This window comes from Podospora pseudoanserina (genome assembly GCF_035222485.1).
Source record: "Podospora pseudoanserina strain CBS 124.78 chromosome 7 map unlocalized CBS124.78p_7, whole genome shotgun sequence".
NCBI classification, from domain to species: Eukaryota; Fungi; Ascomycota; class Sordariomycetes; order Sordariales; family Podosporaceae; genus Podospora; species Podospora pseudoanserina.
Window position 1 is genome coordinate 274097 of NW_026946671.1, and position 27726 is coordinate 301822.

Genomic DNA, 27726 nt, shown 5'->3' on the forward strand with positions numbered 1-27726 from the left:
TGGATTAGGTGAAAAGCACGTCGGAACAGAGCTGGGACGCGCATAAGAAATGCAGTCCCCACCAAGCTGCCCCGCTAAAGCCGAAACAGGACTAGCGGCCTCAAAAAGGAGCCATCTCTGGGAATTCCTTGGCGAACTTGCAGTCGAAGTCAGCGGGCTCTCTTTCTCTCTTGTCTCTGCTTCTTCCAATTCCAAACTCGCTCACGCTCCCACGCTCATTCATTCTTCCCATCATTGGGGCACCGCCGGGCCACACAGACGCCGAAACCCACTGACCCAGATTTCCACTCGTACTTTACTTTAATCATCTTAATCTTTTCCCCCCGCCCTGATCGACCCTTTCCTTTGGCTTTTGCAAGTCAAAAATCCAAATCTCGCGCGGCCATTCTGATGCCGGTTGCCACCTCCCCGTCCGCGTTGCCTCGTCCGTCCAGCTTTGCCAAGATGGAGGACAGGAAGAGACCCGCGTCCGGCGCGGTCGACGAAGTAGCTCCCCCGAGCAAGCGCCATCAGGTCAACGGCAGCGGAAAGTCCAAGGATGACTCTGGCGACATGAAAGAAGAGGCCTGGATTGAGGTGAGTCGTCACACGACAGCCCTCTCCCCCCCCCCCGCGTCATCACCACCTGCCCCGGCCATCCAGCATCCTCTCTCCTATCCCATCCCTCCTCATTCCTATTCCGGCACTCATCGAGCAGGCCACTCGGACCCCTGCTCTGCCATCGCGCGCCAACCAGTTTGCGGCCCTGCCGAGTGATGGGTGACAGTCTCCATCCAGCGCGATGTTTCTGCACGAGTTGCTCGCCTTGACCGCGGCTAATGCGTGGCCTGCTGCCAAATACACAGCGCGCCCGAGTTCTACCAGGTTTCTTCTAGTGTCTCATCACTGCTCATCACTCTTACTTCGCTGCCTCTCCGCTACGATGTGTATACACGTTCCTCTCGGCCGAGTACTAGGGTGATGGTTTTGGCTGACAAGTTTGCGGTACATGTAGGAATATACCAAGGGCGCCATATATCGCCAGATGCAAGAGTACAAACGAGAAAAAGCAAGCCTTGAGAGTCGCGTACAGGAGCTCGAAAAGAACCACACCGACCACGACGACCATATCCGAGTTGTCGACGCCTGGCTACATCAGGTGAGTTTGCTGCCACATTTTTCCGTCCGGAACACCGCAGCTAATGCGCCACAACTAGTTACTGCAAGAAATAGAGTTACTCGTCGATGGCACAGTATCATCTCGCTCTCCGTCAGGTACGAAATCCTTGTCAAGTCTTATCCAGTATCCACTTCTGACTTTGTTAGACTCGCCATTCCCATCGTCAACCGCACTCGGCTTTAAGGACAGTAAGGAGTTCCAGAGACATTTGGGTGACAAGGGCAAAGCTTTCAAATCCAAGGCCGAATCCATTTTTCAGCGTCTAGCAAGCTCACGTGGCGAGGTAAAGCCAGACGTTGCCAAGCTTGAATCTCAGCTCAAGACGGCACTCGCGCAACAAAAGGAGTTACATCTGAAGCTGGACAGGCTCGAGTCGGATAAGGCGCTTCTCTCGGAACAATATGACCAAGCAACGCTGAAAGCAATCAAGGCGGAGAGAAAACTAGACCGTGTGAGAAGCGTCCAGGTTCAAAAGCTGGAACAAAAGGCCCTGGCCAGTGCGACGACACGGCCAGTCAAGACGGAGGAAAATGGTGATTCTTCCGACGACACCGATGGCAACACCAGCGAGTTGAGGGCACTTTACAAGGAGGCGCAAGCTGTTGTCAACAGGCAAAAGTTGCAGATTGAGGCCATTATCTCCGAAAACAAAGCCCTCATGGAAGAGAACTCGACCTTCAAAACAAAGAGGGAAAGTGTCTCTGATGAAGATTATGTTCGAACAGACGTTTTCAAGCATTTCAAGCTCCAGAATGAGGATCTTATCAAGCGCATCAACCATCTGGAAGCCACTAACAAGCAGCTACGCGAGGAGGCCGAGAAGCTACGAGCAGAAAGGTCTGACTGGCAAGTTAAGGTGGAGGCCGAGGCTCAGCTCGTAGTGTCCGAGGCGGAGGACCAAATACAGGCAAAGGATCAGGACCTTACGCGGATTCGAGCTGCCAGAGACGACTTGGTAGCTGAGTTGGCCATGCGCAAGGCCGCTCAGGATCAAGAAAGGGCTGCTTTGGATCAAATGAAGGAACTCGTGAACGCCAAGATGGATCGCATCACCCAACTTGAATCTGAGCTGGAACGACTGCGACCAAGTGAGGACGTGGTCATGACCGACGCACAACCGAATCTCGAATCTTTGTCGATTGAGGAGCTCCGGGCAAAGTGCGCCAAACTTGAGAAAGACTATGCCTCGATCAATGCGGAACTTCCGCTTCTGGAGAAGTCGTACAAAAAGGCCATGGTGCTCGCGCATTCCAAAACCATGGACAACAACGCTGTCGAAGAGCGCATCAACACACTCATGGCCGAGAAAGCCAAAGCGGACCAGAAGTACTTTGCGGCACGGAAAGACATGGATATTCGGCTTCAGGAGATCCGTACCTTGCGTTCGCAAAACTCAAGGAGCTCCGAAATCATCGCACAGCTCAAGGACGTGGAGCATTCCACGAGAAGTGTCATCAGCAACCTGGAGAAGCAAATTGCAACTCTCAAGACCGAGGCCGCAAGCATGGCAGCGGAGAAGAAGAGGCTTGAGTTGTTGACAGCGGAAGCGACCAGAAGAGCCGACTCGGTCAAGGGCCAGATTGCCAACTTGACCGAACTGCTCAAGGCCAAGGACGCCACAGTGGCTAGCATGAAGGAGCAAACTATGAGCCGGGAGCAAGAGCTGGACAAGATCAAGGCACGGTTAGAGGAGAAGAACTCGGAAATTAGCAAACTGAGGGCCAAGTGTCGCGGCAACTCAACCGATGAAGAGGAGGCTTTGCGGGTAGGTTTTTTTCCGTCTCTGTCATGCGCATCAGAGTGGAAGCTAACATTTTGACAGAACTTGGTTATTTGCTCTGTTTGCCGCAGCAATTTCAAAAACACGATACTGAAGGGATGTGGTCATGTTTTCTGCAACAGCTGCGTGGACGACCGGCTGGCCAACCGAATGCGCAAGTGCCCGAGCTGCAACAAGGCGTTTGACCGATCCGATGCCATGGCGGCCCACCTTTAGGCTCGTTCTGGGGCTGACCTGGATGAAATCGGGCGCAGATTTGGGCCAGGGAGGAAGGATGAGAGAGAGGGGGAAGACGAGTAGGCTCTGTTGTTTCTAGCTCTTGTCGTCGCCGGGTCCGTCGCCGCCTTGATCACCGCCTTGAACACCGCCATATCTTCACCATTGCCAAACTCGTCAGCCTGATTGCCCTTGGTTCAGGCTCACAAGAATCGACCTGAACGATGGATCGACGCGGGCTGCGCAGTTTTGGTCCATTGGTCCCTGGACGCCGTTATCGAAACGATTTATCACTATGACACTGTAGAAACAGCGGAGGGAGAAGCTTGAAAGGGGTGATAATTTTCGTTTCTGTTGATGCTTGGATCTCTTCGCCACACAAAGCGTTTTGTAATTCTACCGTGTGAGAGTAGTACGAATAAGTTTTTTCTAGTTTTACTCTTTGCGGCTCGGCATCCTTGGGTCTGGCTACCCTGCCTTGGCTTCTGGCTCTTGATATTTTCGCATTACATTTTTCTCCTTGGTGAGATGGGGGACAAGGAAAAGAAATGAGAAGGAGAAGGCAGGATATAGATGGCAGGGAGTTATTAGGCATATCATCATTTTTTTCCTGCTATGTTGGGTGGGGTTGGCTGGGATGGGGAGTTGAGTATAAGGGTGGTGATGAGTGCTTTTATATAGGGATTGATACTCTGCCAGCCTTTGCTAAAGTTTTGGGAGGTATATCAGAAAGAAAGAAGGAAGGAGGGGGAAGTAGTGTACAAAGAAGTAAAACAACATTCAACACCTCTTGTTACTTGTTAGATGATTGTTTATCTAGGCATCTATACCATCGTGCCGTGTCTTCTGTCTATCTTCTCGAAGTAGACCCATACCCAGTGCTTTCATGACTTGATCCAGAACTCCCCGAGCCAGACGACCTCGACGGTCCAGCAGCACCACTGCCCCAACCGCTCCCCCCACCTCCAAACCTGCTCGACCCGCCGCGGTAGTTGTCCTCATAATTGCTGTTGTTATACCCCCCGAAAGTACTGGAATTATTCCCCCTCCTCTGCCCAGCCATATACCCCCCCGCCGCCCCCGACGCCAGCCCCGTCCAAAACCCTGGCCGCCAGCCCTGTTCCTGCTGTTGTGACTGTCTGGAACTCGAACTCGTTGTTTTCGGGCGTCTAGTCCCCCTTCCTAAACCAGAACCAGGGTAAGGAGGAGGCGGATCGTCATCGTCATCGTTGTTACCCCCCCACCCCGAACCGTAACCCCCTCCTGTCCGTGGTTGTCTCCTCTGCCCATTGGCAGTACTATCCCTCGCCCCCCTCCAGCCCCCCCAGATAATCCACACCAGCACTCCGACAAAAATGATTCCGAAGAGTACACCCCCCCAATCTGTTTCATTCTTGTCGTTCATCAACAGACCCGGTTTGAAGTACAAACCAGGGTGTTCCTGCCTGCCTTGATCGGTGAGCTGTAAAGTGTACTCCACCCCGCAACTCCCTTTTAGGACATAAGGGTCATCCGGGGAATCGTACCCCTCGCAAATAACCTCTGTCCTGTCGAGGCGGAGGGTGGGGGGCAGGGAGGCGGTGCAGGACCATTCTATGTCTTCGGATGTGTAAGAGGAGCCGGTGTTGAGGCAGCGCATGGTTGTGATGGAGGAGGCTTCGGGGAGGGAGCAGAGTTTGGGCGGGGATGTACATTTTAGTTGGGGGATGGGGGAGACGCGGCGGGAGGTGGTTTTGGAGTGAGAGTTTAAGGTGAGACTTTTAACCTGTGGAAGTGTCAGTAAAGAGGGGGGCCATCAAGCTGGGACTACTGGATAGATAGAAAGGGGTGGGAATTGGCGCAGAAAAGGGGGCGTACTTGGGAGAGGAGAATGGCGTTCTTAGGTTTGGCTGCTGCTGTTGCTTGGCCTGAGAAGGAAAGGAGGGCCGTGGCAGCGAGGAGGGCCGCGGGGTTGGAGATGAGGTGGTGCATGCTGGTGGTTGAGGGTTGGTGATAGCCTCAATATAAGCTTGGAGTTATAGCAAAACTTGAGGTGTAGGCCAAGTGAGTAAGAACGGGAGCGATTGGCAGCCTCGGCTCGGTTTCTTTGTCCAAACTGTCAGCGTCTAAGACGCGTAGGCAACTTCTCCTCACACACGCACTTTTTAGCCTCGTCAGTCACAACACACTCCAAAAGGCCAGATATCTGATGATTGCCACCTATTCTTCAGTTAGTGCTTGTCTAGAACTTATAAACACGCCCGGACTTACAAACCGTTCTGGTAGAAAACCTGATAAAAATTGCGCGTAGCAGATGTAGTTAAGTGAGTGAATGTGGTGTAGTAGGGAAATAAGTTGGGTAGTGATAAGTGGGGCCACTCAAGTGGCCGTAAGCTCACTCAACTCACTTCGCTGGCAGTTAAAATGCAGTGGCGAATGGCCGTCTTTTGAACACGTCAACCGCTTCTACGGCATCAAACAGAATAGGTCATGAGCGTGAGGCAACTAGGCGACTGTAGCAAAATTCCCGTCTCATTTTGATACCATCTCGCAGTCCTTCCTCTGCAAGGCTAGACTGCCACCTTATCTCATCTCATTTGAACCGCCGACAGCATACCACAGTATGGGCGTGCCAAGCTTGTAACGTTATCAACGAACGGGTTGCCTCACTTTATTTCACTAAAGAAATCAAGCGTCTGATGAAGCTGTCATAATATTTTTTACAATTACAGCACTGAGTAGCGCATACAACACACACTCTTGCCTTCCCATCCAACTATATAATAACCTAGTAAATGTGTAAAATGTGTACTCGAACCAGACGCGGAAATATACCAACCCAAACGCCTCGCCTTTTTGGTTTGACTTGCTTGCTTGCTATGTGGGATATCTCGAAAAACGGCAGCCAAAAACAAACTCTACTTCTTCTTGAAACAAAATCACCGGTTCTTCTCCAAACTCTGCAAGTTGACCAACTCGGCATATCTGCCGTTGGCCTTCATCAACTCAGAGTGACTTCCCTTCTCCACTATTCTCCCCTGATCAAACACATAAATGATATCCGCCTTTTGAATCGTGCTCAGTCTGTGCGCCACCGCAATTGTCGTTCTCCCCTTGGCAGCCTTGTCCAAAGCAGCCTGCACAACGTGTTCAGACTCGGAGTCAAGCGCCGAAGTAGCCTCGTCAAGAAGCAAAATCTTGGGATCGCGGACCAAGGCACGAGCAATGGCGATACGCTGCTTCTGGCCACCGCTGAGCAGAGCACCCTTGGAACCAACAACAGTATTGAATCCATCAGGAAGCGAGAGAATAAAGTCATAAATGTTGGCTTCCTGGCAGGCAAACTTGATCTGCTCATCAGACACCTCATAGGGTGCACCGAGCAAGATGTTTTCCTTGATGGTGCCCTGGTACAGTGTAGGCTCCTGAGACACGAGCGCAATGAAGCTGCGGTACTCGTTAATGTTGAGAGTGCTAATCTCCTTGCCGTCGACAAAGATACCACCAGCGAGAGGGTCGTAGAAGCGTTCCAGAAGAGCGATGGTGGTCGATTTGCCGCATCCAGAGGCACCGACAAGAGCAACATACTGACCAGGCGAGATGGTGAGGTTGAGCCCACGCAGGACAGGCTGCTCGGGTCTAGTAGGGTACCTAAAGTGAACATCGCGGAACTCCAAGCTCCCCTCGATGGCCTCAACCTTGTCGCCGTCCTCGGACCAAGTATCGATAGTCGGCTTCATGTCGAACAGAGTCTTGAGGTTGCGAGAGGCCTCGGCCGCCTTGCCCATGTCGGGAGCAAAAGAGAACACCGAGCCGGCAGACTGAGCACCGAAGATGACAGAGGTAAAGACCAAGAAGAACTGGAACATGTCGTACTCGTACTTGGCGATCAAAGTACCGCCGTACCAGAAACCGAGCGCAAAGGCCAAGAACATGAGCGACTGAGAGCCGGCGTACAGCAAACTCGACTTCAAGACCGAGATAAGACTGGCGCGTTGCTGAATAGCCAATGACTCGCGATAGTTGCGAAGCACATCCTGCTCCCGAGTGAGCGAAGCAACGGTGCGAATGGCAGTGATGGCCTCGGAAGCAAAGCTGGCGGAGCCCTGGTAGGCACGCTTCGCGCGGCGTTGATAGTGAGCAAGCATCCAGAACCGGAAGAAACCGCATCCAATAAGGAGAGGCATAGTAGCAATGCAGACCAAAGCCAACTTCCAGCCTATGGCAAGCGCAACGGTGCAAGCAGCAATGAGTGTCGAGGTGACCATGATCAAAGTGCCCAAAGTAGAACCGCTCAAGCCAGCAACATGTGTCGTTTCAGTGCTCAAGAACGAGGTGAGAGCACCAGCCGAATGCTCATCGGTATCAAAGTACTCGACATCCTGGCGGAGCATGGTGCGGAAAGACCTGTCGCGAACACGGTGGATGAGGCGCTCACTGCACTTCGCAAAGACGATGCCTTGGGCCGTGAAAGCGATGAACATGACGAGGGCTAACATCAAGTACATGAGGCACCAGAAAGAGGCTTCAGATTTCATAAAGTCTCTGGCCTCTTGGGTTGTGGGGGGAATAGACCTGAAAAATATCAGCTATGGTCGAATGCACAACAAACAGGAAAACTTACAGGGCAGTGATAAGCTTGGCGAAGAAGACAGCCTGGGTCGGGTTACCCAGACCGCAGATAGCAGAAAAGAATAGACCAATCAACATGAGCTTCCACTCCTTCTTGTTGAAGCTGGCAATCACCTTGATCAGAGTCCACAAGCTATACTTATTGGGAGTGGCCTTGGCACGTCCGGCCAATGCCATGGAGCTGACACTCTGGGTCGACTTGCTCCTGTTGAGTTTGGCATTGATATCGTCCTCTGGGTCCTCGGGGACACCCTCCTGTTTCTGGGCGGCGGATGCCTTGCGGATAAGAGCAGCTTCCTCTTCCTCGTTGATGGCCTCCTCTTCCTCAGCAGTCATCTCATTGACAGCGGCGATAGCCTGAGCAGTAACCAAGTTGTAGTATGAGCCACGCTTTTCCAAGAGCTCGTCGTGTGTACCCTGTTCGACGATCTTGCCCTTGGTCATGACCACAATGTTGTGAGCATCCTTGATGGTTGACAACCGATGAGCAATGGTGATGGTGGTACGGCCTTCAGAAGCAACCTCCAGAGCAGCCTGTACAACGCCCTCAGACTTAGTATCCAATGCGCTGGTGGCCTCATCAAGGAGCAAAATCTTGGGATCCGACACCACAGCACGAGCGATAGCAATGCGTTGCTTCTGGCCACCACTGAGGAGAAAACCACGTTCACCGACGTTTGTTTCGTAGCCTTCAGGAAGAGATGTGATGAAGTCGTGAGCGTTGGCCTTCCTGGCCGCGTCCTCGATGAGCTCTCTCTGCTTTTCAGGGCCCTCATTTTCCCACTTGGTACCAATCAACCCGTGGCGGATGTTTTCGTAGATGGTAGTGCCGAAGAGTGTTGGTTCCTGAGAGACAAGGGCAATCTGCTGGCGCAACCAGCGGAGGTTCAGAGTGGAAATGTCGACACCATCCAAATACACAGTTCCTTCGATAGGCGCGTAGAATCGCTCGACCAGACCAATGATAGTCGACTTGCCACTGCCGGAAGCTCCAACGAGCGCGGTGACCTTGCCAGCAGGAATCTCGAGGGTAACGTCGTCCATGACCACAACCTCAGGACGGGAAGGGTAGATATGCTTGATGTTTTCGAGACGAATGGTTCCCTCCACCTTCTCGAGCTTGATGCCGTCGTCAGTCGATGGATCGATCGGGGAGATACGGTCGATGGTGCTGTAGATCTTGGCGGCGGCACCGAGAGCGGTGGTAAAAGCCTGCATGTTAGGCGCGACATTGCCCAAGTTGAAGGCGCCCATCATGACAGCCATCATGACGATCAGGATCTTGCTGAGCGTCGTGGAGCCGTCAAGCAAGAAGACCGAGCCCATCCAAAAAGCAAGGCCGTAGTTTAGATACAGAATAAGCATCATACCAGCAACCATGACGCCCAGAACGCTCTTGAGCTTGAAGCCGAAGAACTCGGCCTTGATGAGGTGAACATCATACTGCTTAGCGAGGCGATCCTGGGTGCCAAAGGCAACGGCGTTGCGGACACTGCTAATGACCTCCTCGGCCACCGAACCACCCTGAGCGTAGGCACTGATGTTTTGCCTAGAATACTTAACAATGAACGTTGAGCCAGTGCCCATAACCAGCAAGAGAGCCACGACAGTGCTCATAAGAATAAGAGTCAACTTCCAGTAGCTCACAAAGCCGATGACGAAGGCAGCAACGAAAGTGGCGACGGCTTGGAGCGTCAACCCAACCTTCTCCGAGATTCCTTCCTGGATGAGATTGGTGTCGGCCGTGATGCGTGTGGTGACCTCACCAGCGCCGAGCTTGTCGAAGAAACCGATGTTCTGCTTCATGCAGCTTTCCAAATAGTGCTCGCGAATCTTGGCGCTGATATGCTCGCCGCAGTAGATGAATCCAACTGTAGCAACATAAGATGTAACGAACTCTCCAATGGCCAGATACACGAAGTAAAGGCACAATGATCCAAGCTCGCTGGTGAATTCATCGTAAGACAGGTTGCTGCCGGGTGTAAAATAATCCTGGAAAGTGCCCTGAAGATTGCCAAAAACGACCGTCATCAATGGCAAAGCGGCTCCAGAGGCAATGGCGCATATTGCCGAAACAACCAAGATGATGATGTCGTTGCGCGACGAATAACGGTACAGTGTCGCAACTCCAACTTTGATATCGGGGGTGTAGACCTGATCCCTCAGGATCTTGGCCTCCCTCTCTGGGAGGTGCTTGAAGGGATCGGCCTCCTTGTCATCGTCTGCTTCTGGCGGGGGTGCGACGACCTTGCTGTCGAGCTTCTTAAGGTCTGCTGAAGGACTGACGTCTCTGGATTCTTGAATTTCGGGGCTCTCAGGTGAGACGGCGCGGGTCGGTTCCGACTTCTCTGAGTACTGATCGGCTGCCATGGCGGCAGATGGCCTGTGAGGCGGCGCAAATGAATAACAGCGGCGCGTTATTCACTGGCAATAGGGGGGTGAGACGCGGTAAGCGACGAGCGATTGGCCCGTAATTTACTGAATGACGTGCATAGGCTGGTCGATTCGTAGCTTAGGTCCGTGTCTTCGATCAGCTTACTACTCGGAGGCTTGCCTGGCAGAGTAGTGAAGGTATTCAGAACCAAAAAAAAAAGCCGAGGTCGAAGAAAAAGGACAAGAAGGGGAGCAGGTCAAAGCCAAGAAATGCTAGGGACTGCGCACCTAGGTAGACAGGTCAGGATCAGGGAAGGAAGCAATAAAAGGGGACAAGGTGTCGGACACTCGGGATTTCCATGGCCGTGGTACCCACCCACCCTCAATCAAGAGGTGTCAACCGAGCCGTACATATTGACAAAAGCAGAAGGCAACCGACGCATGCGAAATGGGCGGCCCAGCATGCTTCCGGGCCGTCTACAGTACATGCTTTCTTCCCCAACAGGCGGAGTACCCCGCAGGCTTGCCACCGGCCTAGCGGCCGAAAGATTCATCGGGTCTGATCGAACATCAAAATAACAAAGAAGGGGACTTTCTTCGATATCGATTTGCCGAATACGCCAACCCAGCGATCACAGCCTTCCACGTTTCCCCCATCCCAGCACCCCTCGCTATCGATCCAGTTGATTCTTGAATGGGGTTAGGCAACTCTCCGAGACTATTCCCCATGTAACGATGTACATATATCACGGCTACCTAACGCCCCGTCTGACAAGGCGCGCAGCCTTTATTTAGTCAAGTTACTTTCTCTGAACAGAAGAATGCGGTGTAACGGCGAAACATACATTTTCCTCCATTGACTCTACACGTGGAAGCTGGAAAGAGTCCGGTCAGTTGAGCGGATGAGTCAAATACACCTCATAGCCTTCCAATCGCACCTCTCTTGCAAGCTCTCCCTTCCCGCATATGACGTGAGACAAAGTCGGACTGCGGCCTCTACAATACCCCGACCCTCACTTATATCCGTCCAACCAACCATCCAACCAAACACCCGAGGGTACATGAACCTGTTGAACTCGGTGTGGCTTGAAAGGCTGAACCTGAACATTGAACATAGAAAATGGCGTACAGTAAACGCCAATCTCCCACCAACTGGTGACTCCGATGGCTGCTGTGAATCATCACCGGCCTGGCCAGCAGGGCAGAAAACATCGCTCCCTGAGGCACGTACATAATCATATCAAACAGGCGATATTATCAGCTCAGCAATCACACTTCGCCGCCCCTATTCACTGATAACAAAACTTTTGCTCACAAATCCTCCCGATTCTGCCGATTGCAACCATCCAGCAAACCACAACCTCGGTACCTCCCTCCGTGGTTGGCCGGCGAATGCAGTGTAAAAGGTCACAAAAAACCAGGAATGTGGCGGCTATAGCGGCATGCCCAGACATTCGGCGCACGGCACATCGTGATGGCCAAGAAAATGGAAAATCTGGAGAACCCTTGGCCCATGTCTCTTGGCGCAGTTGCTTGTGTCAGTGACCTGCAGATCGGATGATGAAAAGAGCACCCAGCAAGCAGAAAGCAGTTCAACCACACCTAAACACCTGTCAGAGGCCAAGACACTTCGTCATACCTTGCGGCTCTATTGGGAAGTTCCTTTTGTTCTTATTATTCATAGCTGGTCTCGACTAACTACCCATCATTTTTACGCTATGCACCAACTGCATTGAATGACAAGATATCCTTCGACATCTGCTGACATCCCCCTCTCCCAAACAGGATGTCATGGCGATTTGAATCTCCCCGGGTGACTACTTTCGGTGGTTGGACTATGGGGGGTGGTACAAAGGTCCCTGAATTCGAGGATACAGTTTCTGTGCGACCATCACACACGGCACCTAGACGACAACACACAAACGCAGAGTCGCACCAGGAGATAAGGTATGTGGTATCTCCAGCCAGTCTTGGTACCCAATTGCATGACACGGCTTTGTGTCTAGGGAAATATGGGTACTTTTTCAAGTACCTAGTGATACATATGACCAAGAGGTAGAGAGCTGGTTGGTGGTGCTCAGACGGAGAGCTACCACGGTACAGCAGCACTCTCAACATACCTTAGGGTAAGTATTACGAGAAGCATCAATGCCTGAACAGCACCTGTCGACTACCTACAACATCAAAAAACGTAGTCGGTGGTGTTAGTACCAAAGAGAGGCCAACTTCAACTACGCGGTCAGTATGACCGAGCTGTTTCTCAAGCTACCTTGGCGTCCGCTCTACAGAAAGCCAGCATTGAAGACAGGATGAACATAGCGCTGCCAGGTGCAAGCTAAAGCAAAGCTACACCAGCTACCCCAAAGGGGTCTGGCTAGCCAGCAGGGCATGGCGTGTCTTATCCGGTATGGTCTAGCCGTCCTGGGCAAATCGGTCAGGAATTAATCTTTGGGTGTATGAAGATCGCAAAGGCCACATTTTGTATGGGAAAACTGGTTTTTCCAATGTCAGTACTCCCGTCTTGCATTTGCCAGAGGTTCGTACCAGACAGCTAAACAATTAAAGCCTAAGATCCTGGCTATAATGTCAAACTCGGTGGTTCGGCGATAGCTTCGGTGGCCGCAGTTCAATGGGCAGTAACCCTCACAGTTCAATGGGCCCTCGCAGTTCAGTAAGCAGTAGGCCTCACAGGGCAAGGCAATTTACAAGGCCTTGGGAAGTCACTGGGAATACGGGCATTATTCAAACCATCAATCGAACGTGGGTTGGTTAAGATATTGCTACATTACTTGGCACGAAACAGACCCAGTTTTGGCTGTGATTTTGATATATTTTAATGTTTTCGACTGTTTTGCCCAGGACGGTTAGACCACACCGGATAAGAGAGACTAAGCCCTGCTGGCTAGCCAGACTCCTCCAAAGTCAGCAATGACAAGTTGACAGACGTGAAACCCCAGAGACCTAGTTCAGAAGCCTGAATGACGTCTCTCTGCAGGCTTTAAGTAGAGCTGTCATCTACAGACTACCCCAATCTCATACCGAAGCGCAACTGCCGCGCGGCACTTCACTAGATTATGTTTCTTGTGTCTTAACGCAGGAGCATCGAGATTGGTCCAGATTTCATAGGTTTGACCCAGTCGAGATCTTGGAAGCCAGACGAAACCAAACACCAACACCGGACACTCACAGCAGACCAACAACATGCTGAAAATTAATTCCCATTTTTCCATTTTTCTTCCCAAACGCCAAAACTTAAAAAAAAACAAAAAAAAAAAAAAACAAGGAGGTCCTAAAAAAACCGATCGCCCCTCGTTGTGGAAAAACGTAAAAAGCTCTGGTATCATCACGAAACCTTTCCCTTATATGAGAAAAACAGAAACCAAACATTCCCAACCCCAACCGATCCAGTTTACTCGCTATCCTCCTCCTCCTCCTCATCATCCTCACCCCCCATCACAACATCCCCAGCACCCGAAGAACCCTTCTTCTTCTTCCCCGCACTCTTCGCCTCCTCCCTCTTCCTCTCAATATACTCCCTCGCCCCCTCCATAACCTCCACCTCCCCCCCAGCCGCCTTCCAAACCACCAACAGCTCAACCTTGAACTCCGCCAAACAAACACTAAACAGCTTCAACAACCTCGTCTGCCGACTATCCAGCACCTCCCCCTCTTTACAGACAGTATACCCCTCCTCCTGAAACCCATTCCCCTCTTCATCAACGCCCAAGCAAACCTTCCCCTTCACCATCCGGCACGGCACCCCCAACCGCCTCAGCTCCGGCTCGAGCGTGTGCGCGACAGGGACGTCATGCTCCTTGGGCACCTCCCCCCCAGTGGAATACACCAACCCCTTCGGAATCACAAAATCCCTCGTCGCCACGCTCCCCGCCCGCGCGAAATCGACTTGGGTCAAGCTCTCAAAATAAGACTTGATCTCTTCAGGGGTACGATTGGTAAAAATCAAACCGACTGACCCAGTAAGATACGGTGCGAGAAGATGAATCCCGTCAGCTTGGGCTTCTTCGGGCGTGGAGCCGAGCGCGCGGAGGGTGAGCTTAGTCTTGCCAAAGAAGAGTCTAATCCACCAAAAGAGTTAGCATCTACCACAATGGGGAAGTTAAAAGGGAGGGTGGAAGGGGGGGGGTGTGGGGGGGGATTGGTGCATACCGAGAATCACTCAACTCCCTCCTCACATCCTTCAAGTAATTATTCCTCATGTTGTCCACGCTAAACACCCAGCAGTACTGAAACTCGGGGATCGCGTCCCGAATGTTGGCAAACAGCTTGTCCTTGTTCTCGCGCGTCTTCTTGGACACCTGGGTCAGGTGGTAGACCTTTGCTCTCTTTGACTTGGGCATCTTGGCGTAATATCCTTCCCCGTACCGAAAAATCGAGAGATTGCCTGTTGACAAAAAGAGACAATGTGACCAGATCGGAAAAAGTAATTCGGGGTGGTGGAATTGGGGTTGCGAAAAAGTCGAGAGGTGGGTTGGCTGCTCGCTGCTGTGGCGGGCGTTATCGACCGAAAACTGCTGGGGGACCCCCCAACTTTTGGTTTTTTCTGCCATGGGAATTTTTGGGCGGTGAAGCGTGGTGCCCCACACCGATTGAGAGCTGCAGGCGGGATGCCCCGCCCTGATAGGAGGGGAGGTTTTTCCTTCCGAACTTTATGTCGAGGGACTTACAAGACTCACTCAATTCACCAGGGAAGCAATTGAATGAAGCTAGAACAGAGATGAGCATGCGTTCACAATTCACATGGTTCATCGAGCAAAACATACATCACTGGCAGTTCTGGCACTAGTCTCTTTAACAAACGGCTACCTACCAGCTTCTGATTTGGCTACTTACACATATCCTATCATGACATCCTGCCATGCATAATCAGGCCGTAAAAGCAGAGGAAAAACAGTGATTTCCTTACCTCCCGACTTTACCTATCTAATCCCAACCATCTATTCCAAATGCTTTGCCGGCATTGGGTATGGAGTGACATGGCTAATTCGTGGAGGATCAAGCCTGGCGATTACTGGGAACCATATCTCCCCTCCCGTTATTATTTTCCCCGGTCCGTTCCCAATCCTCGCTTGTTCTCTTCTTTCCCATGATAAGAGCATATGATATGCTCCGAGAGGTGAACAAAAAAATAACACAAATAAATACAACAGAAAGAAAAGGTCAGAATTCGCTGTACCTTGGTGTGGTTCGTGGGTTGAGTTGGATGCTTTCTGCAAAGAAACATGGTGATAGCTTGATGACTGTCCACTGAGGCTGACAAATGCAAGACTGTGGACAAAGCTTGCTGTTGGTAAGACGATGCCCAGAAAGATCAGTCAAAACATAGACAATAACTTCCGATAGAAAGCGAACCCTGACTTTGACCGAGAGTGTGGGTGACAATATTACAATGGTCGATACACAAACCCCTACCCGTCTTGGTGGCCTTGCAGGCAGATCCATGGGGGCTGAGCTTGTTTCCTGTGAGATATACTGGCGGCTTACCCCGTTGTCGAGGGAAGGGGGATGCGAGAGAGGGAAGATGTGAAAGTATCGTAATACCCACCACAAGACATCAAGTCTTGTCAAGAGCTAAGAGTAGCGGCGCAGCTTTCTGGGAGTCTCAGGCTCACGCTTGATGTAGGGTTCATGGGGGCGAGCTTGCGGGCGATAGGCAAGATTGGGCTGATCCCGATGAGCAGATGAATTGCTCTCACGCGGCGGCTTTCGGTCCTCATCGTCGTCTTCCTTCTAGTACCGGCGAAGTTTTCTGGGATCCTCGTAGCCACCGCCTTCGTACGCACGCTTCCGGGACTCGTCGTGATCTCTCGGTCTGTCGTAATCGCGGCCACCACTGCCACCATTGTACCCACCATGGTCTCCGCGAGGTCGAACAGGCTCCATGTTGCTTCCGGATTGGCGAGGGTTGCGATCGCGGAAACCGCCGCCAGATCTGTCATCATATGAGCGTGAGCCGCCATCGCGACCTCCATACCCACCACTACCACCACCACCACCACCAGGCACATCACGACGACCATCGCGATTGTCACGACCACCAAATCCTCCACCGGGTCCGCTAGGCGCGTTGGGGGGACCGCCAAAACCGCGATCACCACCACCAAAGCCGCGGTCACCACCTCCAGCACGACCACCGCCAAAACCACCTCCGCGGAAACCACGATCACCACCGCCGAACCCAACAGGACCGCCTCTGAATCCACGGTCACGCCCTCCCCTAAAACCACCGCCGAAGCCGCCGCGAAAACCACCACCACCAAACCCGCTGGGACCCATCGGTCTAGGCATCGCAGCCTTAGTATAGCCTCTGCCACCCAGCCCACCACCGAGACGGCGAGGCTTCCAACCCTTGACTGTGCGACCTCTCTCCACATCAACCTTGACACGGCGGTCTCTAATTCGGAGGCCATCACACTGATCTAAAGCAGCTATCTCAAGCATGCGCCAAAGGCGCATTTGTTAGTCACGCCTTACCACGGGAAAAGAGTTACCTTGAAGGCAGTATAAACGATGCGGAGGGGAAGGAAGAAAAGGGGATGCTGTTGCGAGGCAGGCATTCTTGAGCGCCGTGACTCCTGAACACAAGCACCCGTCGAACATGATGATGAAGGATGGTTTGAATGTGGGCAATATTACCTCTCATGTCTTTCTCTCGCTCGTACACAACAAACGCGTAGCCGCGGTGCGGCTTTGGCTTCTTGTTGGGCTTCTCATGGGCATGGGTGTCGCGGACGATGCGGATCTGTTTGCTCTAGGTCAGCATACGTTTTGTTTCCTCGTGGGAGTGTAGTAGATAGCGACATACACGCTCAATGGGGCCAAAGCGGCCAAACTCGCGCTCAAGGTCCTTTTCATCGGCATTGTAGTCAAGACGCGCCACAATCAGCGTCTTGAAGGCATCGCCACGGATGTTGGGGTCCTCGTTTGGCTTGTCTAAACATCAGTTAGCATGCTGTAACAATAAAACCCATGGGCGAGGTGGCCGACAGTTGAGGGGACCCTCGGTCAGGAGCTTCTCGAGAGCTTCCTTCTTCTCGCGTTGCTTGCGGTCGCGCGCCTCGAGCCAGCTTTCGGTCGGGGTGTATGGGATCTCCTTGTATTCCTCCATGGCTGGGAGAAAGTCGGCAACACCAGAGATTGTCGCTGTCTTTCGCTGCTCGGGGGCCTTATCGCAGGGCGGCACCCATCGCAGAGGTGGGCGCGGCGTGAAGAGCGCCAGCAAATTGGGCGGGAGTCGGTCGGTCATCGCTGCGACGACTGAGGTGGTTGTTGTTTTGTTGTTGTGATTCTTTCTCGGCGAAAATCACAAAAGCGGGTCTTTGGGAGAATATCAACCCAGAGTCCCAGCTTGGTCAATGGAATCGGCAAGCGCAGTGTTTCCCGTTGCGCTGAAAGAGATGATAAATATTATGACAAGTCGCGTGAGAGTTGAAATGGGGATTTGAGAAACGCAACAAGCTGCCTTCTTGTCAACGTCCTCAAAAAATGTGAACCGTGCACCACCCACGTCCACCCAATCACAACCCATTTCTCACCCAAAACCCCCCCACTTATTTTTCCCAGGGTCACTTTTCTGCCGACCTGCCCCGAGTCGCAACCAATTCCCACCCGCAGGTGATGCTCTTCTCGCTGCGAAGACGACGTCGGCGACCATGGCGGTAAAAGCACTTCATGCGATCTCCCAAGGCCGGGTATGTCCCCTTTCCCTCTATTTCCCCCCCTCCTACCCACAACTAACCTTCCCAACAGAACGGGGTAGGAGCCTTCATCCTCCAGTGCAAAAGGGTAGACCTCCACTACTGCGACTGGGCTGGTAGCTCTCGAGGCATGAAGTACGTCCCTTCCCCCCCTCCCCTTGCCTTCCCACCCATATACTAACCCCCCTCCCAGCGGCTTCATCAAATCCCTCCTCCCCAAATTCGCCGCCGCCCACCCCGAAATCGAATTCACCGTCTCCCCCCGCCCCGCCAAACACCCCGTCGCCATCGGCCACTACATCAACGGCCGCTCCAAGCCCATCTGCGTCCGCAACATGGAGCCCTACGAGATCCTGAAGAAGCTCGAGCTCCTCCGCGACGCCAGCGGTGAGAAGCTCAAAAAGGTCACCAAGCCCGTCCGGTCCATCAACGAGTCCGTCAGGGGGATCTGGTCCCCGTACCACGGCAACGGTATGCCTTTGTAAATTACTTTGTGTGTGGTTGCTGTGGCGGGTTGGGAATGGGAAATGGGTGCCTGTATGAAAGATATATCACAATGGCAACGGCGTATATGGGCTGGTTGGTTTGGACTCTTCTTCTAGAAAAAGTCCAAATATGTACAAAAACGATATCATTATCCAAACTGGGAGATGCATACTGGGTTCAAATTTACGATTTTATGCGTTTACTCTTCACTCCGTGTGCAACTGTCGACCCATGTTCCCTAGTCGTTCAATGCTCTGTACTTTTACATGACTGAATAACACACATTGAACGCATAGAACATGATGGAATAGGGTCTGAAACAAACACAATACATTAATGCCTTGGCAGGACGACGTCATGTGTCTTTGTGCCTTCAATACATGTAAATTTCATCCTGGATATATACGTTGAGGTATCAATAGTGTTATAGAAACAATGGATAGGCATAGTTCTACCTTGGAAAGACCTTTTATGGCGAGGCCAAACACCGATGGAGTCTTCAAGCACCATTATCAGGTTAGGCAGGCCTCTCACGTGCCTTGGCAAGTATTTAGACAGTTAAAATTGGTATTTGTCATAGAGTAGGTAGAGTAGCGGTCTTTCATCACACTCATCTATATCCTCGCCAGCTCCTTTTTAATCCTAAAAATCCCGTATAAGCCCACGCTAATTCCCAATAAAACGGACAGTGCCGCGCGCTCACTGGTTGGAGTTGATGATGTCGACGACTGTTGATAATTGTCAGCCTAAAACTTCTCCGCGATGAGCAGGAGTAACTTACACTCGGGCTTCAAGCTGGCACCGCCAACAAGGAAACCATCAATATCCGGCTGCTTAGCCAAGTCCTTGCTGTTCTTAGCAGTGACCGAGCCACCATACAAAATACGGGTCTTGTCAGCAACAGCGTCGGAAACCTTGGCCTTGAGCCACTTGCGGATAGCAGCATGCACCTCCTGGGCCTGCTCAGTGGTGGCAACCTTGCCAGTACCAATAGCCCAGATGGGCTCATAGGCAATGACAATCTTCTTCCAGTCATTCCCAGAGAGCTTGGCGGCAAGAGCAGCGAGCTGCTTTTCGACAACAGCAACAGTGTTGCCAGCCTCGCGCTCCTCAAGGGACTCGCCGCAGCACCAAATCACGCTGAGACCACCGTCAATGGCAGCCTTGGTCTTGTCGGCGACATTCTCGTCAGACTCGCCGCCGGCTCTGCGCTCCGAGTGGCCGGTGATGGTCCAGTTCAGGCCGAGATCCTTAAGCTGGGAGACCGAGACCTCGCCGGTGTGGGCGCCGTTGGGCTTGGCGTAGACGTTCTGGGCCGAGACGGAGACGGTGCTGGCGGTGACGGCATCAACGGCGATGGGAAGGTAGAGGTGGGATGGGGCGATGACGACCTCTACGGCAGGGATTAGCTAACTTCGCAAACGGAGAGCGCGTGTCAGCAAAGACAAAGCAGTGACATACCAACGTTGGGGTCCAATTGAGCCTCGTTGAGGTTCTTGATGATGGCCTTGATGGACTCCTTGGTGCCATTCCTATGTGTGGTCCGATCAGTCTCCAAGCTCTCTCTCTCGCACCGCGGGGTTTTGGGGGATATGGCGGGATAGTTAAACCTACATCTTGAAGTTGCCGCCGACGAAGAACTTGCGAGCCATGTTGGGCGATTGTTGTGTATTGACTACTGGCGTTGGGGTATAAAGTGTAGCTTGATGCAAAGAAATATGCGTCTTTTAGGGTATCTCGAGAGTGCTGTGGTTGTTGAGGGAGGGTTGTTGAGAGCTGACGGGAGGTGAGGGTATTTGAAGCTAAGCTTGACAGGTGGGGTCCAGGATCGTCTGAAGGTGGGATGGAACCCGGGCGGGATGCTTGGAAGCTGCGGGGGCCCTTGGTGCAAGAACCAGCTCCAAACAGCCCACCACGCCGTGGACGAGCATTTCAGGAGCGTTGTACATCATTTCATCGGCAGGAACCAGCAGATACGGATGCTAAAGATTCTGATCTGAGGACCATTGGATTCCATGGAGGCATCACCATCCCATATCTCATACCCATTAACCATATGTGAGCGGTCTCTACATGGCTTTGATGGCTTGAGGTACTTCAATACCTGGTATTTTGTCCCCTGTGTGCTCAGTCCCGTTACGTCCGCGTTCCCCCCATTACCGGCAGGGTCTCACAAAAAGTTGATGTCACACGGGATGAGCCTTTTGAAGTCCATAGTGTTGGGAACATGCAGCCAAATATATTTTTGGTGTCATCTCTATTATGTACGCACGGCACTCGCTGCCGCATATGTTATCTGACCGAGCCCTTGCCTCTCAACCTCTCACCACCAGCTGGTCTGCTTTCTACTTTTCCGTGCGATTGCCATGAGTCCTCCGGCTTTAGCAAAACCAGGAGCGTCATGGTATTCCGTCATCACCGGTGCCAAGAACTCATTCTAGTCTCCGTTACTGGACACCGGCTATTGGGTCTCCACAACGGCCGGACAAGACCGGACTACCGGTTCGTTGCCCTGCCGGGTCCTCCATCCATATGTCAAGCATGTCAACCTGCCTCAGCTTTTGCCCCCTTCGCCGCCGTGCTTTGATTTAGCGCCTGAAACCTGGTCTCCGCTGAGGTGTCCGGTTTCTTTTGAGAAGAGCCTCCTTCGCGTTGAGAGACTGCTTCTTGGCCTTGGGCGCAAGTTTCTCGCTGCCTCGTTTTACCTCGACGCGGTACACGGTAGATCCCACCCGTTGATCACGAAGAAGCTTGGGTCCACGGAGAAGTGCAGCCACCTGGTCTACCTTTCTCCTCTTGTTGTTTGCGCCAGAGTTATCTTCATGAGACTCATCGTCCTCGTCATCGGACTCCAAAAGGTCCAGAGGTAAAAGTTTAGGCACCTCCCGCTTCCTCTTTTCAACCGGAGCTGGCGTTGGCTCTTCCAGCTCATCCTCCGAGTCAGCTTCTACAACCGGCTTCTTGGCCTGCTTTCTCTCCTTAGCCTGCTGCTTGAGGAACGCATCACGCTCTTGTCTCTTCCGCTTTGCGGCAGCTTCTTGTCTGTGTATAAAGTTAGCAAGTCGAACATTCTGTAAAATTGAGGTGTGACATACTCTTCAACAGCTTTCGCAGCAGCTTCAGCAGCCTTGGTGGTCTGAGCTTCAGCAACGCGCGTCGAAACAGCCTCTGGGGCCTCGTCATCCGACTCGTCCTCTGATTCCTCCTCATCTTCTTCCATGGCAGCTTCTTCCTTCGCAGTCTCGGCCTTGATCTGGAGCTCCAAGGGGTTTCTCCTTGGTGCCTCGCTGGGGGTGACAAAATCCTCCTGGTCACTGTCGTTGAATGTGATGTGTCTGCGCTCCATTGGTGTCTTAAAAACCTCGTGGCCGCTCTCCTCTCCGCTCTCATCATCACCGCTAGCCTTTTTCCGCAACAAGGATGATGATGGCAGTGGAATCTCAATGCTGACATGCTTGTGCTTAACTGAGCCAGTCCCCTTGGACCGGAGAGTCATTTTTGAGCTTAACGGTGTGGAGTTCATGTCTTGTTGTGGCTGATTCTCAGTCTTGTCTGTCTTGTACTTGATGCCGACGACCTTTAGGAGCGGTTGCTCATAATCACCTGTGTGAGCTGGCTTCTCCTGTGGCGCGTTTTCGACAGATGGGATTTGCTGAGGCTTAGTCTCGACCGTCTCTGGCTCAGAGTCTGATGATAACTCAATAACATCAGCCACAGGTTTGGCGGCCTGCTTGGTGTTGGTCGTTTCCCGTGCCATTTTCTTTTCAATGCCAAGATTGTGATTTTGAGTGGTGACTGAAGTGAGTTTGACGTTGGCTGGTTTATCTCAGAAGGTAAGTTTTCTGGCCGTCCAGGGTGGTTTGATCTGGAAGTCAATCTCGCCAAAGATGGGTGTATAAAAAGGCGAAACGTCGAGGGCGAGGTTGTTGCTGTTTATTGAAGGAATTAGTTCTTAGAAAAGAAGCAGACAGTCGTTCACACTCTAAACTTTTTTTCCTTTGCACGCTGGCACCTGATTGGCCAGCTTTCTCCTGTCTGGTGGACCCACATTTCCGGACCCCTGCTTCATAACTAATGATGAACTTCTCAACACCACGACATAACCACTGTTACTATTTGCAGCACCTGTTGGGCTTGTCTCTCATTTTAAGAGATTTAGGTTGTTTTCCAATTCTTCTTGCTACAATAGAATACAAGTTCTTCATTACCACTACCTAAACTCGCCAGCCCCATTGAAGCTCACTCACTCACCATGGCTCTGCCCGTTACATCCATCATGATGCCACGAGCCTGTCTAGCAGCGGCAAGACCATTACAGCGGATACTAGTTGGGGCTTCTAGCCGGACACATATACCACCGCTTCCCAGACACCATACACAACAAGTTCGCCTGATTCGATACCGCCTAGCTAAGCGGGAGGATGCCAATCCAAAACTTCTTTTCACAGGCGAGGACATCCCTTCACTGGATGTATGGGATCGTTTAAGTGAAAGGGCGATCGCTCGACGGATTCCCCCAGAAATTACCTCCGAGCAGATGTATGAAGCGGTACGCTCATACTGTTCCATTGCAATTCACAATAACGACTCCTGGCAGCCAAGGTTACAAAGTGGTATGCATCTCAAGAGAAGAAGAAGCCACAAGCAAATACTAACACCCCACCACAGAATTCGGAATCGAGCCCATCGTGCTTCATTACGCAGCCATCAGCCTCTCGCCCCTAAGCGATCACAAACTATGCATCCACATGCTATCCACCGCCTCCTCCCTAGGCTACCACCCCTCCACCATCTCCGTGATGTTCTTCCTCTCCCAAATAAGCGACTTCTTCGACGCCCGTCTCAAGCCACCCTTCCGCGACATCAGCGCCCGCTTCAGGCTCCTCTCCCGAACCAGCAGAGACCCCGACATCCTCACCGTCCAAGGCCTCCTCGCCCTGCGAGAAGACGACCAAGACGCCGCGCTTCGTTTCTTCGAGCAGGCCATCATCGCCGCTGAGAAGGGCACCGGTATCCTGCCCCCCCTCGTACCAGGCGACTTCGTCTCCGATGGGGACACCAAGGAAGTCCCCGGCCGCCCCCTCCGGTTCTCCTACGAAAAGTCCTGCTACTACAACCTGGGTCGGCTCTACAGGAGAAAGGGTCAGACTGCAAAGGCACGCGATGCGTTCGTTATCGCCGCCGCAGACCTCCGACATATCCCCGCGCTGGTTGATCATGCGAGAATGGTAGAGTTGGGGCAAACAGCCGAGGAGAACAAGTACAGGGAGGTTTTGCTGGTATCAGGCGCCAAGATGGGCAACGTTAAGGCATTCAGGCAGATGGTGGTGGATTTGTTGATCAAGTACGAGAATCCGGAGAAATACAGCCCCAAGGAGTTCAAGGAGGATCCTGTTGATGTGAGGGTGATCTGGGAGTGGTGCATTCTTACGCTGGGTCTGGGTCGGACAAACGGCCCGTTCGCGTTTGCCGATAAGGACGAGTTTGAGCGGGTTCACAACGCTATCAGAGGCAACCGGGCCAGGATGAGTCTGGTCGAGCAGGATGCAGAGACTGAGGAGGTGACATTGGCCATTTGGGTCTACCCTTCTAAAATAGCAAACTTGGGGAACCTTACCGGGGAGCCTGAGAGATTTGATATCACAATATAAGTCTTGCTACCTTCCACATCTGATGATGCCTTGTCTTTGTGCTTTCAATCTCTTTCATATTCAACTCCAAACGCCATGCTTTGAAGACCAAATCGCACCGGACAAGACATCGCCTCCGATCATAATCTGCCAGCAATTTTCATTTTCTCGACCGCTCAACGCCTATCCCCACGGTCCTCATCATCATAATCGTCCCGATCGCTTCCGCGTCTCCTCTCTGGGTACCTGTCCCGGCTAATGCTCCGCTCCCTGTACCTATCCCGGCCACCATCCCGCCCTTTCGGTATCTCCTGACTGACACTCCGCTCCCTATACCTGTCCCGGCTAACACTCCTCTCCCTATACCTCTCCCGACTGCCACTCCGCTCCCTATACCTCTCCCGACTACCACTCCGCTCCCTATACCGCTCTCCACTCGGGCTTCTCTCCCGGTACCTCTCCTGACTATCCTCCCTTTCCCTCTCACCACCCCTCTCCTTCCTCCTCTCCCTCTCCCTCGGCGGAGCCCTATCTCTCACAGCCTCCTCCTCCTGTCTCACCACCCCCTCACCCATACCCCCTTTCTTCCTCTCCTCCTGCCTCCTCCAATGCCCCCCCTCTTCATAATCCTTACTAATTCTCAACGCCTGCCTCAACCGTTCACTCTCCTTCATCTTGGCATCTGCCAATTCATGAACCTGAAAACTCTTGATATTCCTCCTCGGCCCTACCCCAATCCCTCCTCCCTTTTCCGCCTCTTTCTTCAGTTTCTCTCTTAGCTCGTCACATTTCTCGTCGATTTGCTCCTCTGTCAATTCCCCTGCTTCTTCAAGTTCGTCGCGGAAAGCAAAGACCTTGACTTCAATCTGTCGTTTGCGGTCGTGGTCGAGGAGACCTTGGTCGGGTTTGCGTTGGGTTTGGAGGGAGGAAGTTGGAGGAGGGGGGCGGGAGTAGGGGTTGAGGCGGGAGGATTGGTGGTGGTGGGGGTGGGCGAGATTGCGCTGGACGTAGCCTGATGTGCCTGAGCCGCGGGGAGTGGAGAGGCCTACGTTGTCGGACATTGTGAGGGTTGTGTTGGGTTGAGGTTGTTGGTTGAGAGAAGGGGGAAAGAGATGCGGCTCGAGACGCGACTTGGTGGTTGTGAAGGCGGTGAAGGCTTTCGAGGAAGATACTTTTGGGAATTATGAAAGGTTAAAGTCCCCGGTGAATCGTGGGTAATTCCAAATTGAGTCTGAGCTCCTCAGTATCGTATCTCAATTAAAAACGGTCGAGAGCATCGTTTGGTTGACGAAAAGGAGCTTTTCAGTCTCAAGCTGACGTTGAAAGCACCCTGAGCTTTGCGATCTTGGCAGCCGGCAGAAAACCGGCAGCGTTAGCGCGATACGGGGCGCGTTGAGCACACCCCTGTCAATTGGCGATGTCATGTCAGTGACTCAACCCCACCATGTCCCATCAAAAAGTAAATGCGACTGAGGGGCAACCCATCTTTTGAGGACGCATTTGGAGATTTGGAGAATCTCATGTATCTATGACTCTAACGAGTGACTCGATTTGACACTCGAAAGCTATAACATTGAACCCACAACCTTTCAACCATCAAACATTTTCAGGCCATTTTCTTCTGTCCACCCACAGCTGGTCTACTAAACAACCAACGTCATGCCCGCCATCGAAGGAAAGCCGGCGCAACCGGTCGCAAACCAGGATGACGAAATCATCTTCCCTCCTGTCACCAGGGAACACATCCTTCACTGTTCTTACGATTACTGGTTCCCAAAGTTCGCATACCACACCATTAAATCTGTCCAGGTTCCAGAAATTAACAACGGCGCCTAGATATCGCACATCCTGTATCCGTTCCGAAATCATCCCCCTCACCCCCGACTTCGTCTCCTACATCCACGAAGACGGCATAGTCCTCGCCGACGACCCCTCATCCGATCCCAACCAGGAGCAAGACGAAGACGGCGACTGGGAACCAACCAACCCCTCCTCCGACTTCCCACCACCCCCCCGCGACCCCCGCGATGAATCCGGCTCCGAAGACGACGACGATGACGAACCCACCACCGCCCGCCTCCCCCCAAACCAACGCTTCCCCGAACTCCACGAGAAAATCGAGAGCACCATCGCCCAACTCGGCGGCTCCGTTGCCCCCAAGCTCAACTGGTCCTCCCCACGAGATGCCACTTGGATCTCCCGGCACCCCAACACAATAAAGTGCACCTCGGCCAACGACATTTACATCCTCCTCAAGTCCTCCTCTTTCATCTCGCACGACCTCGACCACGCCTTCGACGACTGCGCCCCTACTACCACCTCCCAGTCGTCACCACTATTTCAACCCGTCTTGGTTCTGAGGAGTTACTTCAACATTTTGCCGTCGTTGGAATTCAGGTGTTTTGTCAAGGACAGAAACCTGGTGGCTATCACGCAGCGCGACCCGAACTACTACCCCTTTTTGAGGAGTCTGCGGCCGCATATTGTGTCTCGAATCAGGGAGTTGTTTACAAAAAGGTTGAAGTTTACGTTTCCGGAGGCGGACTTTTCGTTTGATGTTTATATCCCTGAGGCGTCCTACGATGATGAGGTCAATCGCTTAGGGAGGGCCAGGCTGATTGATATTAACCCCTGGGCTCCAAGGACGGATACTATTCTTTTTGGGTGGGATGAGTTGCTTGAGATTAATGTTAAAAGGCCGGTTATTGGGGGGCCGATGTCGACGCAGGAGCAGGATGGGAGTGAGGTGGAGAGTGAAAGTGATGGTGATGAGGAAGGTGAGGAGGAGGATAGGCCGGAGTTGAGGTTGGTGGAGAAGGATGATCCGGCCGCGTATAACTTCTCGAGCCCGGCGTTTTCGGCGCATAAGTTGCCGAAGGATGTGGTGGATGCTAGTCAGGCTGGGGAGGGGGGGAGGGGAGTTGGCGGGGACTTTGAGGGAGTTTGAGAGGGGGAGGAGGGGGGGTTCAGCAGGGAGGGCAGGGGAGGGTGGAGGAGGTGACGGAGGAGCCGCGGGAGCAAGCAGGCGGGTCGGTGTAAATCTGAAGGGGAGTGGACGAGTTCAATCTTCTTTGGTTTTCTACTTGAGGCACAATCACGAGGGTGAATGAAAAGTGGTGCAGTCGCCGACCCACAAAACTTCAGGTACATGTTCACTAGAACAAGGGCAGGAATCTTTTTGCGGGAAATTTTAGCGTGAAAGAATGTCAGGTCCCAGCCCAAAGACACGACAAATCGGGTCATTGACATATGTCACGCATTGCCCTCGCTATCGACATGTGATGCAGAGCGTTTTGGGAAATATTTTAGCGTGAAAGAAGGAGATGTTCAGCCGATTATTCTCATGTCTCGGTCCCCTGTGGACAGAGAGGCTCAGAAGGTGTAAGATCTCGGGAGAGAAAGACACACCCGAAGCTCAAGAAGCAGTGGAAACTATCAATCCAGCAAGGTAAGGCAACGGACCCCAGAGAAATAGGCGAATGAAACAAGAAGTCAAAAGAAGGGGGCCGAATTGAACCCAGAGCAGGATGTAGAATGCAACTCAGCAACAAAGGCTAGACACCAAAACGTTCAGCGAATAAGAACCGCATTACACCGGATTGGTTTGAGATATGGTTATCCCATTGGGAAGTATTTTAGCGTGAACGACGGAGATGGCCATCCAAGTCATCACAAATAGGTAATGATCGTAACACAGCATATGCAACGTTCCCACTGATAGTCCACAGACCCCATAACCTTCAACGCCGGTTGATC

General features: G+C 52.4%; 11 protein-coding genes across 11 annotated transcripts; 4 read left to right on the forward strand and 7 right to left on the reverse strand.

The window, feature by feature from the left end:
• Positions 1 to 49: 49 nt before the first annotated feature.
• BRE1 (E3 ubiquitin-protein ligase bre1) lies at positions 50 to 3721 on the forward strand (the record flags this gene model as incomplete). The annotated part of the gene is given in 6 exon segments (XM_062950393.1): positions 50 to 148; positions 154 to 576; positions 995 to 1138; positions 1213 to 1254; positions 1284 to 2924; positions 2982 to 3721. Coding segments are annotated over 6 exon segments (2523 nt in total). The 3' UTR covers positions 3156 to 3721.
• A 284-nt stretch (positions 3722 to 4005) lies between these two features.
• QC764_707760 (uncharacterized protein) lies at positions 4006 to 5126 on the reverse strand (the record flags this gene model as incomplete). Its single annotated transcript, XM_062950394.1, has 2 exons — positions 4006 to 4920; positions 5013 to 5126. 2 exons carry the CDS (start codon positions 5124 to 5126, stop codon positions 4006 to 4008), a joined length of 1029 nt encoding a protein of 342 aa, XP_062796407.1.
• A 947-nt stretch (positions 5127 to 6073) lies between these two features.
• Positions 6074 to 10494, reverse strand: QC764_707770 (uncharacterized protein; the record flags this gene model as incomplete). The annotated part of the gene is made up of 2 exons (XM_062950395.1): positions 7759 to 10494; positions 6074 to 7709 (listed from the first exon to the last, which is right to left on the reverse strand). Exons 1-2 carry the CDS (start codon positions 10134 to 10136, stop codon positions 6074 to 6076), a joined length of 4014 nt encoding a protein of 1337 aa, XP_062796408.1. The 5' UTR covers positions 10137 to 10494.
• A 2468-nt stretch (positions 10495 to 12962) lies between these two features.
• Positions 12963 to 14683, reverse strand: MRT4 (mRNA turnover and ribosome assembly protein). Its single transcript, XM_062950396.1, has 2 exons — positions 14307 to 14683; positions 12963 to 14215 (listed from the first exon to the last, which is right to left on the reverse strand). Exons 1-2 carry the CDS (start codon positions 14495 to 14497, stop codon positions 13549 to 13551), a joined length of 858 nt encoding a protein of 285 aa, XP_062796409.1. The 5' UTR covers positions 14498 to 14683; the 3' UTR covers positions 12963 to 13548.
• A 234-nt stretch (positions 14684 to 14917) lies between these two features.
• QC764_707800 (uncharacterized protein) lies at positions 14918 to 17780 on the reverse strand. Its single transcript, XM_062950397.1, has 4 exons — positions 17145 to 17780; positions 16963 to 17090; positions 16794 to 16899; positions 14918 to 16585 (listed from the first exon to the last, which is right to left on the reverse strand). The coding sequence occupies exons 1-4, from the start codon at positions 17401 to 17403 to the stop codon at positions 15888 to 15890; spliced, it is 1191 nt and encodes a 396-aa protein (XP_062796410.1). The 5' UTR covers positions 17404 to 17780; the 3' UTR covers positions 14918 to 15887.
• On the forward strand, positions 17692 to 18545 carry MRPL51 (39S ribosomal protein L51, mitochondrial). The gene is made up of 3 exons (XM_062950398.1): positions 17692 to 17848; positions 17907 to 17989; positions 18048 to 18545. The coding sequence occupies exons 1-3, from the start codon at positions 17810 to 17812 to the stop codon at positions 18337 to 18339; spliced, it is 414 nt and encodes a 137-aa protein (XP_062796411.1). The 5' UTR covers positions 17692 to 17809; the 3' UTR covers positions 18340 to 18545.
• Positions 18546 to 18904: 359 nt separating this feature from the next.
• TPI1 (triosephosphate isomerase) lies at positions 18905 to 20201 on the reverse strand. The gene is made up of 4 exons (XM_062950399.1): positions 19955 to 20201; positions 19802 to 19872; positions 19122 to 19733; positions 18905 to 19068 (listed from the first exon to the last, which is right to left on the reverse strand). The coding sequence occupies exons 1-4, from the start codon at positions 19990 to 19992 to the stop codon at positions 19040 to 19042; spliced, it is 750 nt and encodes a 249-aa protein (XP_062796412.1). The 5' UTR covers positions 19993 to 20201; the 3' UTR covers positions 18905 to 19039.
• A 357-nt stretch (positions 20202 to 20558) lies between these two features.
• Positions 20559 to 22304, reverse strand: QC764_707830 (uncharacterized protein). The gene is made up of 2 exons (XM_062950400.1): positions 21436 to 22304; positions 20559 to 21382 (listed from the first exon to the last, which is right to left on the reverse strand). The coding sequence occupies exons 1-2, from the start codon at positions 22095 to 22097 to the stop codon at positions 20929 to 20931; spliced, it is 1116 nt and encodes a 371-aa protein (XP_062796413.1). The 5' UTR covers positions 22098 to 22304; the 3' UTR covers positions 20559 to 20928.
• Positions 22305 to 22419: 115 nt separating this feature from the next.
• Positions 22420 to 24009, forward strand: QC764_707835 (uncharacterized protein). The gene is made up of 2 exons (XM_062950401.1): positions 22420 to 22953; positions 23009 to 24009. The coding sequence occupies exons 1-2, from the start codon at positions 22593 to 22595 to the stop codon at positions 23989 to 23991; spliced, it is 1344 nt and encodes a 447-aa protein (XP_062796414.1). The 5' UTR covers positions 22420 to 22592; the 3' UTR covers positions 23992 to 24009.
• A 137-nt stretch (positions 24010 to 24146) lies between these two features.
• CWC21 (RNA-splicing factor) lies at positions 24147 to 25031 on the reverse strand (the record flags this gene model as incomplete). The annotated part of the gene is made up of 1 exon (XM_062950402.1): positions 24147 to 25031. The coding sequence occupies one exon, from the start codon at positions 25029 to 25031 to the stop codon at positions 24147 to 24149; it is 885 nt and encodes a 294-aa protein (XP_062796415.1).
• Positions 25032 to 25423: 392 nt separating this feature from the next.
• QC764_707850 (uncharacterized protein) lies at positions 25424 to 27366 on the forward strand. Its single transcript, XM_062950403.1, has 2 exons — positions 25424 to 25748; positions 25807 to 27366. Exons 1-2 carry the CDS (start codon positions 25630 to 25632, stop codon positions 26915 to 26917), a joined length of 1230 nt encoding a protein of 409 aa, XP_062796416.1. The 5' UTR covers positions 25424 to 25629; the 3' UTR covers positions 26918 to 27366.
• Positions 27367 to 27726: the final 360 nt, after the last annotated feature.

Excerpts from the sequence above, each read along its gene's own strand:
- MRT4 (XM_062950396.1), bottom strand. The coding sequence starts at position 14,497 with ATGCCCAAGTCAAAGAGAGCAAAGGTCTACCACCTGACCCAGGTGTCC. Across the intron at positions 14,216-14,306 it reads AGGGAGTTGAGTGATTCTCG|ACTCTTCTTTGGCAAGACTA; the intron begins GTATGCACCAAT and ends TTGGTGGATTAG.
- QC764_707800 (XM_062950397.1), bottom strand. The coding sequence starts at position 17,403 with ATGACCGACCGACTCCCGCCCAATTTGCTGGCGCTCTTCACGCCGCGC. Across the intron at positions 16,900-16,962 it reads GCTTTGGCCCCATTGAGCGT|ATCCGCATCGTCCGCGACAC; the intron begins GTATGTCGCTAT and ends TAGAGCAAACAG. Across the intron at positions 16,586-16,793 it reads GCGAGAGAAAGACATGAGAG|CTGCTTTAGATCAGTGTGAT; the intron begins GTAATATTGCCC and ends TGCTTGAGATAG.
- MRPL51 (XM_062950398.1), top strand. The coding sequence starts at position 17,810 with ATGGCGGTAAAAGCACTTCATGCGATCTCCCAAGGCCGG. Across the intron at positions 17,849-17,906 it reads ATGCGATCTCCCAAGGCCGG|AACGGGGTAGGAGCCTTCAT; the intron begins GTATGTCCCCTT and ends CCTTCCCAACAG. Across the intron at positions 17,990-18,047 it reads GGTAGCTCTCGAGGCATGAA|CGGCTTCATCAAATCCCTCC; the intron begins GTACGTCCCTTC and ends CCCCCCTCCCAG.
- TPI1 (XM_062950399.1), bottom strand. The coding sequence starts at position 19,992 with ATGGCTCGCAAGTTCTTCGTCGGCGGCAACTTCAAGAT. Across the intron at positions 19,873-19,954 it reads GTCGGCGGCAACTTCAAGAT|GAATGGCACCAAGGAGTCCA; the intron begins GTAGGTTTAACT and ends GACCACACATAG. Across the intron at positions 19,734-19,801 it reads TCAATTGGACCCCAACGTTG|AGGTCGTCATCGCCCCATCC; the intron begins GTATGTCACTGC and ends TCCCTGCCGTAG.
- QC764_707830 (XM_062950400.1), bottom strand. The coding sequence starts at position 22,097 with ATGGCACGGGAAACGACCAACACCAAGCAGGCCGCCAAACCTGTGGCT. Across the intron at positions 21,383-21,435 it reads GCTGCGAAAGCTGTTGAAGA|ACAAGAAGCTGCCGCAAAGC; the intron begins GTATGTCACACC and ends CTTTATACACAG.
- QC764_707835 (XM_062950401.1), top strand. The coding sequence starts at position 22,593 with ATGGCTCTGCCCGTTACATCCATCATGATGCCACGAGCCTGTCTAGCA. Across the intron at positions 22,954-23,008 it reads GCAGCCAAGGTTACAAAGTG|AATTCGGAATCGAGCCCATC; the intron begins GTATGCATCTCA and ends ACCCCACCACAG.
- QC764_707850 (XM_062950403.1), top strand. The coding sequence starts at position 25,630 with ATGCCCGCCATCGAAGGAAAGCCGGCGCAACCGGTCGCAAACCAGGAT. Across the intron at positions 25,749-25,806 it reads TACGATTACTGGTTCCCAAA|ATATCGCACATCCTGTATCC; the intron begins GTTCGCATACCA and ends AACGGCGCCTAG.